Source organism: Culex quinquefasciatus, chromosome 3 (genome assembly GCF_015732765.1).
Source record: "Culex quinquefasciatus strain JHB chromosome 3, VPISU_Cqui_1.0_pri_paternal, whole genome shotgun sequence".
Classification (NCBI taxonomy): domain Eukaryota; kingdom Metazoa; phylum Arthropoda; class Insecta; order Diptera; family Culicidae; genus Culex; species Culex quinquefasciatus.
In genome coordinates this window covers 70,055,756-70,073,202 of record NC_051863.1, presented here as the reverse complement: position 1 = coordinate 70,073,202, position 17,447 = coordinate 70,055,756, and the positions used below count along the sequence as shown (strand labels likewise).

The 17,447-nt window shown below is 36.5% G+C and overlaps 1 protein-coding gene across 2 annotated transcripts in view; it reads left to right on the top strand.

Moving 5' to 3' along the window:
• Positions 1 to 17,447, top strand: part of LOC6047980 (protein sidekick-1) — a 360,024-nt gene that overhangs the window by 287,694 nt on the left and 54,883 nt on the right. For both annotated transcript variants that reach the window (XM_038260201.1, XM_038260202.1), the window contains exon 6: positions 3,169 to 3,426. In XM_038260201.1, the coding sequence (XP_038116129.1) occupies positions 3,169 to 3,426 (258 nt within the window). The remainder of the gene's footprint in view (positions 1 to 3,168; positions 3,427 to 17,447) is intronic.

Genomic DNA, 17,447 nt, shown 5'->3' with positions numbered 1-17,447 from the left:
TGATTTGGTGTTGACAAATCAAAGTCAGTATTGTGGTCCTTTAGTGACTCATGCTGATTTTGATTCTGATCATCTTCCAGTAACTTTTTCACTTTCTCATGAAGCAGTTACCAGACCCAATAGTTCTGTGTTTAATTACCACAAAGCTAATTGGGACAGGTATCAGCATCATATTGAGAATAATTTAAATCATGATTTTGTTTTAGAAACCAAAGCTGATATTGATTCAGCCTTGGAATCTTTAACTAATGCAATTTTGGATGCTAGGAATATTGCTATTCCTAAAGTCCAAGTCAAATTTGATTCTCCCATTATTGATGACGATCTTCAGCTTCTGATTCGTCTGAAAATGTTCGCCGAAGACAGTATCAACGTTCTCGTGATCCTGCACTGAAGCGAATTCAAAAGATTTGCAAAAGGTTATTGACCACAGATTCACTCTCCTGCGAAATGAAAAGTTCGCAAGAGATGTCGAACAAATTAAACCTTATTCCAAACCTTTTGAAACTTTCAAAGGTTCTTAAGAAACCTCAAAACCCATCCCTTCTTTAAAAGATGGTGATAATATTCTATTAACTAATGGGGAAAAGCTCAAAAACTTGCTCAGCAGTTTGAGAGTGCTCATAATTTCAACTTGAATGTTTTGAGTCCTATTGAAAATCAAATTTCAATAGAATTTCAGAATATTGTTGAACAAGAATTTTCATCAGATGAAGTTTTTAATACGGATCTGAATGAAATAAAATCTATTATCAAAAAATTTAAAAATATGAAAGCCCCTGGTGAGGATGGCATTTTTACATTTTAATTAAAAATTACCAGAAGCAACTTTAAGTTGCTTGGTCAAAATTTTCAACAAATGTTTTGATTTGGCATATTTTCCCAGTAGTTGGAAAAATGCCAAAGTAATTCCGATTTTGAAACCGGATAAAAATCCTGCTGAAGCCTCAAGCTATCGGCCCATTAGTTTGCTTTCATCTATTAGTAAATTATTCGAAAGAATAATTCTTAATAGAATGATGACGCACATTAATGAAAATTCAATTTTCGCTGATGAGCAGTTTGGATTTCGCCTTGGGCATTCAACTACTCATCAGTTGTTGAGAGTTTCAAATTTAATTCGAAGCAACAAATCTGAGGGCTATTCTACTGGCGCTGCTCTTCTAGACATAGAAAAAGCATTTGACAGTGTTTGGCATAAAGGTTTGATTGCGAAATTGAAAAGGTTTAATTTTCCGATTTATATCGTGAAAATTATTCAAAATTATTTGACGGATCGTACTCTGCAGGTATGTTATCAGAATAGCAAATCTGATCAACTACCTGTACGTGCTGGCGTCCCTCAAGGAAGCATTTTGGGTCCAATTTTATACAATATTTTTACTTCTGACTTGCCTGATTTGCCCCCAGGATGTCAGAAATCACTTTTTGCTGATGACACAAGCATCTCCGCCAAAGGCAGAAGCCTTCGTGTCATCACAAGAAGATTACAAAAAGCTTGGATATTTTCAATTCTTATTTGAAAGAATGGAAAATTACTCCAAATGCTGCAAAACTCAACTTATTATTTTCCCTCACAAACCAAGGGCTGATTTTCTTAAACCAAAAAGTCATCACATTATAAAGATGAATGAGGTAAATTTAAAGTGGGAGGATCAAGTGAAATATCTTGGACTTGGTTTTGACAAAACCTTACTTACAAGGATCACATTGAAAGTATCCAGGTTAAATGTAACAAATATATTAAATGTTTGTATCCACTTATAAACAGGAATTCTAGACTTTGTCTCAAGAATAAACTGTTAATTTATAAACAAATTTTCAGACCTGCCATGCTTTATGCTGTGCCGATCTGGACAAGCTGTTGCTTAACCAGGAAGAAAAACTTCAGAGGATTCAGAACAAAATTCTGAAAATGATTCTGAAACTTCCTCCTGGTTCAGCACCAGTGAACTTCATCAATTAGCCGAAGTTGACACTTTGGATGTTATGTCCAATAAGATAATTGATGCATTTCGACAAAAATCATTGCAGTCTTCAGCTGCATTGATCCGCTCTTTATATAGTTTATAAGTTAGTTTTAAGGTATCCCTTTTCCCTTTTGTACATGTAGGACCTCCTACATTTGAAATCACTGAATAGCGAAAGCTACAATATTTCATAAATAAATGAAAGTTGCTAGTATTTAAAATTGAGGTGAAAAGTCATCGTTTGTGATTGGACACTCAATAATATTTTAACTGAATGAATGTACATGGAAAAGAAATTTGAATAAATATAAATTAAAAAAAAAAAAAAAACTTCTTAGTCAAGCGCAAGTTACTTCCATACTATTTTGTTCGTATTTTTTTTCTATTTTTCGATTAACAAAAATAAATTTGAGCTACAATTGACTTTTTTTACGCAATAGCAAAGCAATCCACTTTAACGACCCCCGGGTCTTTTGTGGGCTCTGTTGCAAGTTTCTGCTCATTTCTAGGCATCCGAAGGTTATGTGTGGTGAGTCACCCAAAAACCTCTTTTACGCAAATGGACCGACGTTTTACTTCCCCATCCGATAGAAGGCCAGGAGGATAAGGCGGGAATCGAACCCGCGCCCCATAGCATCTTAGGGATCGGCAGCCGAAGCCGCTTACCACCGCGCCACGAGGCCCTCTCTTTTTGTACGCATTGATGCTTATACATAATTCAATCATGGAAATTTCCACAATCTTATCGAATCACAACTCCAACCTCAAACGTCGTCCTGAACTAACGCATATAATCGCTTATCCTATATAAATATATCGAACACGTGTGAGCAAGAACTCCCGAGCAAAAATTGTCTCGATTCATTACACTTTGCACGTCGTCCCCAAATAAAATCGATTCCGGGCTCCTTGGCAGGGTGGCCTTCCTTGCAACCTCCTTCACGATCGGATACCGTTCAAATGGATGACTTAGAGAGAGCAAGGCAGGAAAAAGGCACTACCCGTATCACGTTTATTAAGCACATAAACCTTTTGAATATATTTCCTGGCTGGTTCCCGGTGCCGGTCGTTGAGCAAACAAATGTAAAGCAAATATCCCATATAAAACCCCCGATAAGAATCTCCATATTTCATGTTCAACCCACCTGGCCAGGGTGTCAACTAACCTCCATTTTCCTCATTCTCTCTCGTTTTTCAGTGTCCCGCGCCAAGATCCTCGGCAACGCGGAGCTGTTCATCAAGAGTGGCAGCGACATCAACCTGACGTGCGTGGCGCTGCAGTCGCCGGCCCCGCCCTCCTTCATCTACTGGTACAAGGGCGGCCGGGTCGTCAACTACTCCCAGCGGGGTGGCATCAGCGTCCTGACCGAGCGGCAGACCAAAACGAGCAAGCTGGTCATCGCGCGGGCCATGCCGTCCGACTCGGGCAACTACACCTGCTCGCCCAGCAGTTCCGGTGAGTAGCGAATGTTTGAGCTTGGAGATTGTTGGTACAAGACGAGAGAGCTTTCCAAGAGGCTTTTCGAAGAATATGATAATTGGCGCAACTGCGCTAGTTATTGGTGCATGTTATATCGATTTCGAGTGAAACCCGAGATTCATTTCAAGACATTTTTGAAATTCCTTGAAACGAGAGCAGTAATAACTATTTCTCAGAGATCAGAATTATGCAAAATAGATAAAGCTGTTGAATACATTTCTCACCATAAATACAAAGGTCAGGTTTGACCTAAATTACTTTGTCTCTCGGGACTATATAATAGAACGTTTACAATTTGCACAACATATTAGCAGCCGTATTTGATGTCACTTCTCCGGGAAATGATTACTTTAATTCATTTCAGCTTCGCAAAACTTCCCCTCTTCCCCCAAACACCCATCAAGGAAAAGTTATCCAAGTGCTCGCAATAACTGGAATTCTTAATCTCCATGTTTTAAATCTTTGCTCCACACTTTGGCGCACGTGGCATATCCCGACGGATAAAATATGTCATAATCACCCAGGCCAATAAATTCCGAGTGCTCGTTCGCAGTGGACGACAATTTTTGACGGTCGCGACAACGTTGCCGAAAGCACTTTGAAGCATAAAGTGGTAATAGAGCACGGAGGTTGGAAGGTGGTTGCAAGCAATTGATTCGTAAAAATGGTTACAAATTTGTGTGTTACCTCATTCTCAGCGTTCTTACGGGTTTCGGTCTGAGGAACATCTTTAAAGAACACTGCAGTAGCTTCGGTAATACTCAGTTTGTCAACTAAATTACCGATGAGCGACTTTTAAAATAAAAAATAAAAATAGAATAAAATACAAAATAAGCTTATTTCTTGAGTTGCTCTGCTAAGTGACGAAAGCGACAATTTATAGGATTTTTTTTATTTATGCTTTAATGCAAATATGTTCTTCATATCGTTTGCAACTAACTCTAATTCTCCTACAGCTTCTTATAGCTCTTGGGCTCAAGTTTTAGATCTATGTGTAATTTGTCAGTAGGTTAGGTTCATATAGAATAATTTTTTGATAAAAATATACATCTCTGCCCTAGGTTATTCCGAAATTTTGGAGAATTTGTTGAGATTTTAGGTAATATTTGAAAGATATTATTTTATAAAAGACTTTTTAGAAATAAAATAGGTACACGAAAAAAAAACAGATTTCTCATTGGACTAACCATTAATATTTAAATTCCTAAATCACGTATTTTTAATTTTTAATATGTTTTAGGGACTTTACATTTTTAAATTTCTCATACGTTTTAGGGAATATTAGAAGCATCTTTGAAATGAATTCATTACTTTATGAAAAAAAAAACATTTGGGAAAAATATAAAATATTGTGAAATAAAATTTAAATCACTATTAGATGCAATATTTACAACTGTATTACCACTGATTTGACACTGATCTGAATTTGAAGGCACCAATTTAAAATATTTTTCTTACAATTTGAACAGTATACTTAAATTTGTTAACATCATCTCTGAATTCTAGAGTTTTCTAAAAAAATCTATATATATATTAGGATGTAACAAAAATGACTTTTTGGCGGGCATTCAAGGGTTTGTTCCGGTGGGCATACTAAGCCTAAATCCAAAATATGAGCTTGATTGGACGTAACAGGAGCTGGCGCTCCGCCCTTCAATTTTAAATGGGATTTAACACGTAAAAAAAGATTTTTCAAAAATGTCACTTTTTGAGGCATTTTGGCCACTGAAGCGTTTATTTTCAACATCATTGGCGTGTAGGCAGATCCTTGCGCATCTTTGGTATATAACATTGAAATTTGGAGCACCCTGGAGCTCGGTACAGGCCTTCAAAGTTTGGCATTTTTTCGAAAAATCGGCCCCGGCAAAATCAAATGGCGTCTAGGGCGTCGCGAGGCGCGACGCATATCTTTTTTGCCGGGACCGATTTTTTGAAAAAATGCCAAACTTTGAAGGCCTGTACTGAGCTCCAGGGTGCTCCAAATTTCAATGTTATATATACCAAAAGATGCGCAAGGATCTGGCCTATACGCCAATGATGTTGAAAATAAACGCTTCAGTGGCCAAAATGCCTCAAAAAGTGACACTTTTGAAAAAATCTTTTTTTACGGGTTAAATCCCATTTAAAATTGAAGAGCGGAGCGCCAGCTCCTGTTACGTCCAATCAAGCTCATATTTTGGATTAAGGCTTAGTATGCCCACCGGAACAAACCCTTGAATGCCCGCCAAAAAGTCATTTTTGTTACACTCTAATATATATGTCTGACTCGATGTCGAATTAAATCAGTAAATTTTTAACCTGTCATTTAATTGTTGTCATTGACAACGGAATCTAATCTAATCTAATCTTATCTAATCTTATCTAATCTAATCTAATCTAATCTAATCCAATCTAATCTAATCTAATCTAATCTAATCCAATCTAATCTAATCTAATCTAATCTAATCTAATCTAATCTAATCTAATTTAATCTAATCTAATCTAATCTAATCTAATCTAATCTAATCTAATCTAATCTAATCTAATCTAATCTAATCTAATCTAATCTAATCTAATCTAATCTAATCTAATCTAATCTAATCTAATCTAATCTAATCTAATCTAATCTAATCTAATCTAATCTAATCTAATCTAATCTAATCTAATCTAATCTAATCTAATCTAATCTAATCTAATCTAATCTAATCTAATCTAATCTAATCTAATCTAATCTAATCTAATCTAATCTAATCTAATCTAATCTAATCTAATCTAATCTAATCTAATCTAATCTAATCTAATCTAATCTAATCTAATCTAATCTAATCTAATCTAATCTAATCTAATCTAATCTAATCTAATCTAATCTAATCTAATCTAATCTAATCTAATCTAATCTAATCTAATCTAATCTAATCTAATCTAATCTAATCTAATCTAATCTAATCTAATCTAATCTAATCTAATCTAATCTAATCTAATCTAATCTAATCTAATCTAATCTAATCTAATCTAATCTAATCTAATCTAATCTAATCTAATCTAATCTAATCTAATCTAATCTAATCTAATCTAATCTAATCTAATCTAATCTAATCTAATCTAATCTAATCTAATCTAATCTAATCTAATCTAATCTAATCTAATCTAATCTAATCTAATCTAATCTAATCTAATCTAATCTAATCTAATCTCATCTAATCTAATCTAATCTTATCCTTTGATCTTAAAAAATATGTTGTGTTTCTTTTGATGTTTTGTTAAAAAAAAATAGGGGAAATATACCCATTTTATTCACACTAAGCCGTTCGACCAATTCTCATCACTTTTGCCGTTTTCCGCTATTAAATCAACATTTTAAGATGTATCAACAATGAAGAGTTGCTTGCTCACTTTAAGTTGAACTATTTATTACTTTGGAACAGTCAAAAACACTTTATTTTATCTGTAATTTATGATTAAAGTGCTGATAGGCCGATAATAGAAATAGGCTGAGAAAGGGTATAGTTCCCCTATGTTTGTAATATATCGTTTGCAGATTGATAACTAAAGAAATTTACGATGTTGTTTCTTCAAATTGTATATAGAGCGTCCAATTTCCCGGCCCGGGGTAAACAAATTCCGGGGATTTCCAGGATTTCCCGAAAAAAAAAATATTCCCGAAATTCAAGCGGATGTAAACATTTTCTTTAATTTTTGGCACGAATGTTTTAAAAATAAACAAAAACATGTGTTAAAACCTAATTTTATTCATTTTATAGAATTAATGGAAGGATCACAAAATTTTATTTCAAGATTCATTTCTGATATTTTTTATTACTGAAGCATCTGGAAATGGATCCAGCTTAATGAAAGTAAACTATTTCAATTCAGGTAAACTTTTTAAAGAAAAATTGTTGTTTTTTGTTTACCATGACCAAATAAGATAAAAATTTAATTGGTGTCATTATAGATTTCAAATAGGTTTGTGCAAGAAAAACTTTTTTGAGTCGTTTAATACCTAGTATTCATGAAATTACAATTTGAAGCACTGCACAGTGGATGAAATGAAACCGAAAATCGGACTTAATTGAACGTGGCTGGTGTCTCAACAATTTTTCATGAAAATCACTCTGTATTTAGAGCGGAAGCTTTATGCGGCCACACAAAATACACGTAAATTATGTAAAAATGTCCCAGGAATTCAGTGTTATTTTTACTGGATTCCTGGGCATTTTTACATAATTTACGTGTATTTTGTGTGTTTTTTGTGTTACACCTTAAAAATAATCGATTGGCCATCAAACCCCAATTCCGCTTTAATAGCATTTTTGGCCGTTTTGAAATGTTAGGTCAGATTAGAAAAATCTGAAAATATTTTTTATCTGAAAGATCGGACAATTTTACATAGTAATGACTATATGAGTAATCTCATTAATTCAATTCAATTCGGTTTTATTGGTGAATATTCAAGATACAATGAGTTATTTTGAAGTGCATAACAGAGTTTTGGAGTTCCTTACAGCTGTGTGTTGCATCATAATCCATTTAGGAACAATTATTTCTTTAACTAAGGCACTAGCAAGAGTAAGAAAAAACTATAAAAAAAACTTACAGAAATTGCAAAGGAAAGGGAATAGTGGAAGAGAAAGCTTATATCTAGATCACAGGTAATTTATCCTTTGTAGATGTGTTTGATCATCAGTTCCCCAAGGGCCAGGAATTGTTCTGCCTTGTTACGGCAGCTCCGAAACCGCGTCATCATCTCCCCCGCGAGAGCAGAGAACTCCGGCAGGGTGAAGAGATCTTCCCCGGTGACTTCTTGCTGGGCCGTACTGCCGCTACCGGCAGCGACCACGCTGGCGAACGAACGCCCCCAACCAGGAGGGAACGCTGAGTTTTCCGCTGGAACCGTACGCTGTCCAGCTGCAGGAACGGCTGCGCTCGTACTTCGCTGAGGAGAGTGGGACGCTTTCTTCTTCCTCTTTTCCTGCTCCTCGAGGTAGGCCTTGCGCGCGACGCATCCGCGGTAATTGCCGGTATGGTTGCCGTCACAGTTCGCGCACTTTACGCGCGGCTTGGTTTGTTCTGCCTTGTCCCCCAAGTCCGCCTTTCGTGGCAGTGCGCACGCCTCCGAGAGGTGTGGCTCACCGCGAGCCGTGGCCGAATTTCTGGCAACGGTGCCATTGCGCTACGTCCGTCGGGTTCTTGGTGTAAAACCGCCAGTTTACCCAAAAACCGTCCAACGTCTTAGTCCGCCGCAGGTCTTGGATCTTGACGGTGCCGCGGTCGAAGTACAACAGGTACAGTGTGTGTACCTGTTACCGTTGTCTTGCGCGAGAGCACTTTAATCTCCCGCGGTTTTATTCCGGCGTCCAAAAGGTGACCCTTCAGGTCGGAGATCGGACGGTCTTGATAACCCTGCAAGACGACCTTAACAGGGGCTTCTCGGGGTTGAATGTGTAGAAGTTGAAGTTGCTACGCTTCAATTCTTCAAACACCAGGTCGAAATTCTTTTTGGTCAGTGTGATCACTTGCACTGCCGACTTACCGATTTTCAGACAATATCCGAGGCCTTCCAGCAACTCGTCAACATCGTCCGCTAACGTGTCCAAAACAAAAATTGGAGGTGGTCTACGTTCCGCTGGAGAGTTGTTCTTTTCTGACGTCGGCACTTTTTTCCGTGCACGACCATCATCGTCGTCGTCGTCGTCGGTAGTGCTGCTACCGTCAGAGTTGTTATTTTTTTCGTCGTCGCTCAGCATCTGGAACTCGTTCCTGATGGGGATGTTGATGTGCCACTGGTCGTGGCACCGGAAGTACCGGAACGGGTTCGCACTGGTGATCTTGGGACATATCCGGGATGTAGTAACTTTTTGTCGATGCCTTCAGCGCTGACGCTCCCCTGCGCGATGGCGGCCGACACGGCGTTGGTTTGTTTACCTTTTTGCACACGGCCGGTAGACGAACTTCGCGGGTTTTTTGAGGCCGCACTCGAACTGCCACGGCCACGGCCGGCCTTTGGCATGCTGGAGAAGCAAACTCGCGGGTAACCACAATCAATTACGGCGAAAAAAATCGAAAAAACGATGGAGCACTGAGCACTAGCTGCATGCTTTCGTGCGTACACGGAGGGAGCTGTGAGTAATCTCATTACATCTATGATTATTGAAACTGTATGGTAATTTGTCTAAAACACGATTTCCGAATAAAACATTTTTTAGAACATTTTTGAGGGAGTTGTACCTTTTTATAAGAACAAAATAGCACCATACTGTATTAGTGAAAGTTTTAAAGAATTTTCTAGATCTCAACGATATTGTTCAGGTTTTTTGACTAAAACTCATTGTAGAAAACAAAGAAAAAAAATTAAAAAATGTTTAGATTGAGTTACACACATTTTTCTAAGAAGTGCTGCAAAAAACTTCCAAGAGATCTTTTTTCTTTATTTTGATAAGTATAGAAAACACTCAAAAATTATTCAAAAAAATATTTTTTATGCATGAATTGTTTGATAAACATCAAAAAATCAAAATCAAACCATCCACATTAACGACCCCCGGGTCTTTTGTGGTCTCTATTGCAAGTTTCTGCTCGAACCTAGGAGTCCGAAGGCTTGAATGGGGAGAGCACCCAAACTTATTTTTACTCCAAGGAACCTTCCACCCCAGTGTTTGAACTGACGACCTTTGGATTGCGAGTCCAAACGCCGCCAGCGATTCCACCGGAGTAGTCTTGGTTTGGTGTGTTGTTTGTACTTATGGCATGAAGACAACTCCTACACCTGGAATGACTTAACGGCCTAACAACCAAGGCTGGGACCGACATTTTACTTCCTCATCCGATGGAAGGTTGCAGCAGATGGGAATCGAACCCAGAATCATCCGCTTACAAAGCGGACAGCGCAACCATTCGGCCACGCACTGCCATATCAACTCCAAAACCCATACGCATTTGACGTTAAATTTATCTCCATACTATTTTTACAATCAATTGTTTAAAAAAGTGCGATTAGGGAGACTTGATCCCTGCATTTTTACAGTCACTGGAATCAGCCTCAAGATTAAATGATCGGGCTGGGTTTTCGTACATAGTTTCCTTTAATATAGTTGTACATAACTTACTGCAGTTTGAACCATTTTTCAAAAGTTTTGTAAACAAAAATTACCAGCTTTTGTAAACATGCTCACTTTTAATCTTAAAAAGAAAATTTTAAGTTTTTAAATATTTTACATGCTAAACTTGTTATATCTTGAACACAAACGTACAGGTTTAATGTGAAATTGTGTTACTTATAGAAAATTAAAAGTTTGGATGAATAAGAAACATTTTGCTTAAGATTTCTTCAAAATGTTTAAAGGGGGATCAAATTACCCCCAACATTTTGAAAATGCCGGTTTAAAATATTTTTTTAAAACGCTTGACATGATTCGAAGAGTTTATCTGATGAAGTACCCTTATCCGCCAAACATAGCCCAAGTAACATTTTTTTCCAGGAGTTCTACAAGAGCTCTTCAAGATAGCTACAGCATAGCAGTTTGGACCGCGGTAGGATAAAACTCTCTTCAAGTACTCTTCCAAACTCCTGAAGAAGTTTTGAAGAGAATTTTATCCTACCGCGGGCCAAACTGCTATGCTGTAGCTATCTTGAAGAGCTCTTGTAGAACTCCTGGAAAAAAATGTTACTTGGGAGTTGAATGTTTAAGCTTTCAATTCATGCAAAAAGATCATAGTTTTGTGAGAAATTGACAGAGTTATGTGCGATACAAAAAAAGGGGATCAAGTCTCCCCACTCTCCCCTACAATTATTATGATTAAATCGATGTTTTTGTATTTTTTTTAAAGAAATGTATTATAAATATGATCGGGAAGATTTAATTATGGTTATTTTTATTAAAAAAATTAAACTTTGCAGCGTCCTTAGATTCTATAGTGCAAAAATAATTACCAGCAAAATCCTGCTTCGCACACACACACACACACACTGCGGGATAGACATAATTCCTGCAGGATGCTCGCGAGGGACGTTTTTGAAAGCAACAGAAAAGCTTCCCCGCGAAAAGGGGTTGCGCGCCTCCTCATAATCTCGGGGCCGGTTATGCAAGCATCACACGGGGAGGCACTTCCCCTAAAAAGCTCGTTTACCGCCTCATAAATCTCGCTCGCGAACATGAGTAACTGGAGCGTGACTACCAGGCGGCTAGGCATTGCCACGTGGAGGCAGAAAGAGAGCGAGTGACATCAGGGCAATTTCCCTTTGGAGTGAGGAGTGAGGATGTCGAAAAAGTTTCATTAGGGAGGGGTGGTTGAGGGGGTGGCAATCCACCACCCACCATGTAGGTAGTGACAACTTTGTGGTTTAAGAGTATCTTTTGAGCGCAAACATTTTCACTGAAACTTTGAAACCACGTTTGTGTGCACTGTTCATCTTTTAAACTAGCAAGAGGAAAACACACGCAGACACAAACCACCGCACTTACATCATCATTGTTCGGCATGCATCTTGTGCAACGAAAACTTATATTAGCAGTTGTGGCATTGGCGTGTGGTGACGATACTGAAATTAATTGGAAAATTTATGGATTCTTTCACATGCTGGGATTGAATGTTTTTGCTGAACTGTTCTAAATTAGGAAAAAAAATTGCACGAAACCTATTTTTAATTGAAGTTTCTAAATTGGAAGGAAAATTGAGAATAACCTTCAACGATTTGAAATAATTTATCATTATTAATTCAACTTACTGCGATAATTTGACAAAATTTTGATGCAATTATGAATATTTTATTCATATAAATAACACATTTATAAAACCGGATCAAACTTTGTACTGAAAGTTTTGCCATAAATTAACCATATGATATCAGAAATCAAGAATGTATCGAGCATAAATAAAATTAGGCAGCAATGTTTAAACAATTTGGAAAATTATTTCAACTTGTAAATACTGCAAAAAAAAACAATTACACTTTCTCCAGTCCTTCCTGCAGTGCCGCCAATGCCTAGCGATACAAATTGCAAACCCCACAAAAGATTCCACTTTATAGCGGCGGTGTCTGTTCACCATAATAACCTGGTGCGTTGGAGCGGGTGGGAAGTTGCGCCAACTTTTTGGAATAAATTCAATTTTTAGTATTCATTAACTCGAGAGCGGTTAAATTGTTGACAAACTGCTACGAGAGAAGGTAAATCATCCTTGCGCAAGTTTCGCAAGAGCGCACTTTGAGGGTGTCTTACTTTTTTTTATGAGGAAATGAACTTTTGTTGATGTTTTTATTATGAAATTAATTTGGGAGCTGCTAGAGCAACGAGAAAGCTGAAAACGAGCTCGAATTTGGTATTCATGATAGCCATTTTTCGTGAAACCAAATCAATATAGAAATGAATCCAAACATTAGATACTCCAGCTAGCTTTTGCTAGCTCAACTCCACAACGAAACACCAACCGCACATGGTGTCCCGTCGAACAAGATGATTTTTTTTTCTAAAATTCATCCTCTTTTTCCTGCAACGGAGTCAGAACCGTCTGGGGCGAATTGAGACCACTATATATGCAGCGAAATCCGACAGCTATTATCCTTTTTTAGGGGTGCACGGTGGTGGTTGGCGGTGGTGACGGTGGTGTATAATTTAAAACCTCGGGTATAAACGATGAATATTAATTTAATCTTTATCCTGCCGTCGCACGGTGGACTAGACAGTTGCTAAAACCTCATTCGCACGGTCTCCTCATAGCAAAAAGCAATAAAAAAGGAACATATAATGATTTTTTAAACTAATTATATGAAATCAAATCTAGAAATAGTCATTATTTAAATGTAGAAAATGAACTTTTTTTTTTTTCATTTAAATAATGGCATCATAAATAGGGCGTAATATTAAATGTTTGGCATTTTTGAAATGTTAGTTTTGATTTAAAAAAAAAATGAAAATAAAAAGATAGGAAAATTTTCCGAATGTTTCATATTTTAACATTGTAAATCCAACCATATGTTGCTGAGATATCGACTTTAGAAAATGGTGGGTTGTTTGGTTGAGGCTTGGAAAACATCAAATTTCTTGTTTTTAAATCTTTTCATGGTAATATCTCAGCAACTAAGGGTCTTATCAACAAAATACAAAAAAAGTAAAATATAAATAATTTTCTCAGTTTCTCAAAAATAGTGTTTTAAAAAATTAAGGAGGGGGGCAATAAAATAAAAATTATAAATATTGGAATAACAAGCATTGGTCTCAACATTTGAATGAAAAAAGTGTTTTAAAGTGCATTTTAAACCTGCCCAGTTTTTTTGAAATCATAAGTTTTCAAAATATCCATAAATATTCAAAAAATATTTGCAACGGCCTATGGCGAGTACACATTTTATTTAACGTTTTTGTCAGCCCCCCCCCCCTCTCCCTTCAAAATAAGCCCGAAAAATCAGGGGAAAAAAACATATTTTTCTGAAAAACATCAAAATTTCAGTGGAAATTTAAGTGCAATCAGATGAATTTGATTTAAAATGCATTCCCCTGCGTTTAAAATCATTTAGCATGTTTGGGTTGATTTAAAAAATTGAAGTTTTGAATATTTTTGATGATTAGTATCGCATATAATTTTTTTTCTGTTGAAATTTTTGTTTTCGCCAAATCCAGACTTTCCTTTTGACGGGTGCGACAACGGTTTGCTATGATACCGGTTTTTTTATGCGCACCATTTCTCGTCACAAAAAAAAAACCCGACACAGCTCGGTAGCTTGATCGGTGCACCGAAACCAAAGTGTGGATCGGGTACACAAAACTGACTTGGTTTCTGCGCCTACCACACGGGAGAAATTTAGAACTCTTGATGCCTAGCAAGCCAGCTGAAATCAACATTTCTTAATGGTGTGGTTGTCAAAGGCACTGCATTAGTATTTTAAAGGTTCTTGGTTCGAATCTCGACAGTTATTTTTTTATTTTTTTGAATGTTTTTATTTATTCAGAATAATTCTTTAGGAATAGAATTTCGTTGTGTCATGAAATATAAACTCTAACTTCTAGTGCATATAATCCTGAAATAGGCATTTTCTGCCTGCATAATACAGAATGTTTTCTCTATTCCACTACAAAAATCCATTGAATTTTTTAACCCTTTGCCTAGAGCGTCGCAGGTTCGAAGAAGTTTTTTTTATTGTATGTAATCACTAATTTTGATAATAAAAATTGAAAAAAAACCTCAAAAATGTTTATGTCAGGATTGAACCAGGAACCTCATGATTAAAAGACGGAGATCACAACCGCCAGGCCACCTCGAAGATGTGAATGATGGCAAACAAACCTCAATCAAAACAATGTCGCCTCCGGTTTACTTGGATCAACCATTCTGTTGAGTTGCATCTTGGTATACAGTTGGATGCACCGGTGGTGTACCAAGGTGCTTTCGGTATAGTTGCTATGGTGTGACAATAAACAGCTCGGTTTGGGATCTAGAGTGACACGAAAACCGCACCACGGCGCACCCGATCTTGGTGTTCAGTGAAGCCTGGCCAAATCTTACATTTTTGAAGACTAATGATTGCAAAATGACTAAACTACCTAGTGTAAAATGCATTTTAAAACACTTTTTGCATTTAAATGTTGAGACTATGGCTTGTTATTTGAATTTTTATACAGTGGACTCTCTCGTTGTCGATATTGAAGGGACCGTCGAGAACGGGAGTTATCAAATTATAAAATGAAAAATCAAAACAATCTATTTGAAGGGATTGAAAAATTTATTGACAGCTGGAGCAATATTGACAAAGAGAAGATCGACAGCCAGAGAGTCTATTGTATTTTTTATTTGAACCCCAGCATGTTCAAAAATGGAAGGGGTCGTACCGCCCCTCCGTCACGAGATATCTAAAAACCAACCTCGGATTCATGATCAGGAACAAAAGTTACCCCAAAGTTTCACGCAAATCGAAGGGGGGTCGGGGCAACTTTTCTCGATTTCGTGTGAGTTGATAGAGAATTACCCTATTGTTATCCGTATAAAAGAATTAAATTTATTTAAAAAGTGATATGTTTTTCCTCATAAACTTAAAATCTAACCTTAACTTTGAAAGTGTTATCTGTACCTTTTGAAATGTAAAAGGTGACATTATAATTGGAAAAGAAGTCATAGGAATGTTCTGGAAATTTCTCAAACATTTTATTCATTTTTTTTCCTTTTAAATCGATCTAGTATCGGTCCGTTCTCTCAGAGGCTAAGAAACAGTTGCAACCAGTGTTGTTAAAATATCAAGCGTTCCCATACTTTGGGTAGTTGTTTGGGACCCCAAAAGGAACTGAAAAAGGGCTGTGCTGGAAAATCGATTTTGATATTCCACCCTAATCTCACAAGCTATTGTGACGGTCACTAAACTCCCTGATTTTTTTGGTGCACAGATAATGAAATGATTGCATTTTGTCACTCATTTCTGCAATCAGAATTTTATAGGAAATTTTAAATTTTGTTTGAAATATAAGTTATCATAAGAGGTAAAGCTTGGCCAGACTAAAGCAAATATTTTTTGAAGTTTATGTCTCTTAACTGTTGCCTGTAGGGGGAGGGATGAATGAAATTACAAGCCATTGAATAAGCGTTTTAATGGAAAATGTGTTGTAGAATGTTACACACTTGTACAATTATTCAAGAATAATTTGTTTTCATAAAATCTAAGATGCAACGAAAAATCAGAAAATATATATTGTCAAAAAAAAACTTTAAGAATCAAATTTTTCAAAATATTCTTCCGAAAAGATCATTAAATTTTTCAAATGTTTCTTGTTTTCAACATTAAAAAGTGTACCATTAGTGGCTGAGTTATTGGCATTAGAAAATGTAGAAATGTTTGAATGAGACTTTTTATTTTATTCGCTGTTTCAGCAACCAGAGGTCCTGTCTAAAATGTTTCTTAGGCTATATCATTGGAAATTTTCTGAACATGAAAAAAAAATATTATTGGGAATGGACAATCATTGACATTATGTTTAAAAAACCGAAAAACGGGAATCTTGACCTCATACCCATTTTACTAACCTCTCAAAGCTCATACAATACTTTGTCGAAGACGCAGCCAATTAAGAGGTCTTCATCACTCAAGTATCGGACTAACATTCCCATCCACTTCCCCGTGTCTTACCACTGGTCGTGGCCGGCGTCGGTATTGATCAGCATGATAGAGGCCTTTGAAGTGGAGATGATTGGTTCCTACTCTTCATCTGTGGTCCATGGAACAATTTTTGGAGGTCCTGGTCAATAACGGAGTAGCAACTACGGGTAGTCACCAATGCTATGCTATGCTGAATCGGCGATTTTTTTTTCAGTGAAACTTTTTTTTGAAAAGTCCTCATCACCTACAACTTTGATGAAGACGCCAATACGATCAGGAAATTCCTTCAAAAGTAACAGATTTTCGAATATTCAAGTACCATTTTTGTACAAACAACATTGTATGGAGACGTTCACCCATGCATAACAATTACACAAAATGTCTTCTTTGGTGAACAAGGTGTGCGCCAAATAAATAAATACAAAATCATAAATTGGCTGATTTCGTAAAGGATTGAAATGTATAGCGATTGATATTTTTGTGTATATGGAGGCAGTTGCACTCGAGAATGACATTTGAGAAGAGCGTAAGTTATTTACATATTTTTGTTATTAAATTTTTTTTCGAAATAGTTTGTAATTTTAAAAATTATGTATCTCGAAGTCGTTACATCTTATCGAAAAGCTTTCTGAAAAAATACACTGAAAGAAAAATACACTACATTTCTATGAGATTATTTAATTATTAGGTTCAAAAGATCAATTTTAAGTTGATTTCACGATTTTTTTGTCGTTCAAAATATTTGAGAAATAGCCTGAGATGTTACAAAAAGACGCACGTAAAATGCAGGATGATGTATCTCTCCTTAAAAACTACAAAAATCATTTACTAAAACTATTTTGAGCATGAGCATGAGCATGAGCATGGTTGACTGCCAATGAGCTGCTACTCCGTTATTGACAGATCAGCTGAAGTTAAACAATGAATCAAAAATGATCAGTGG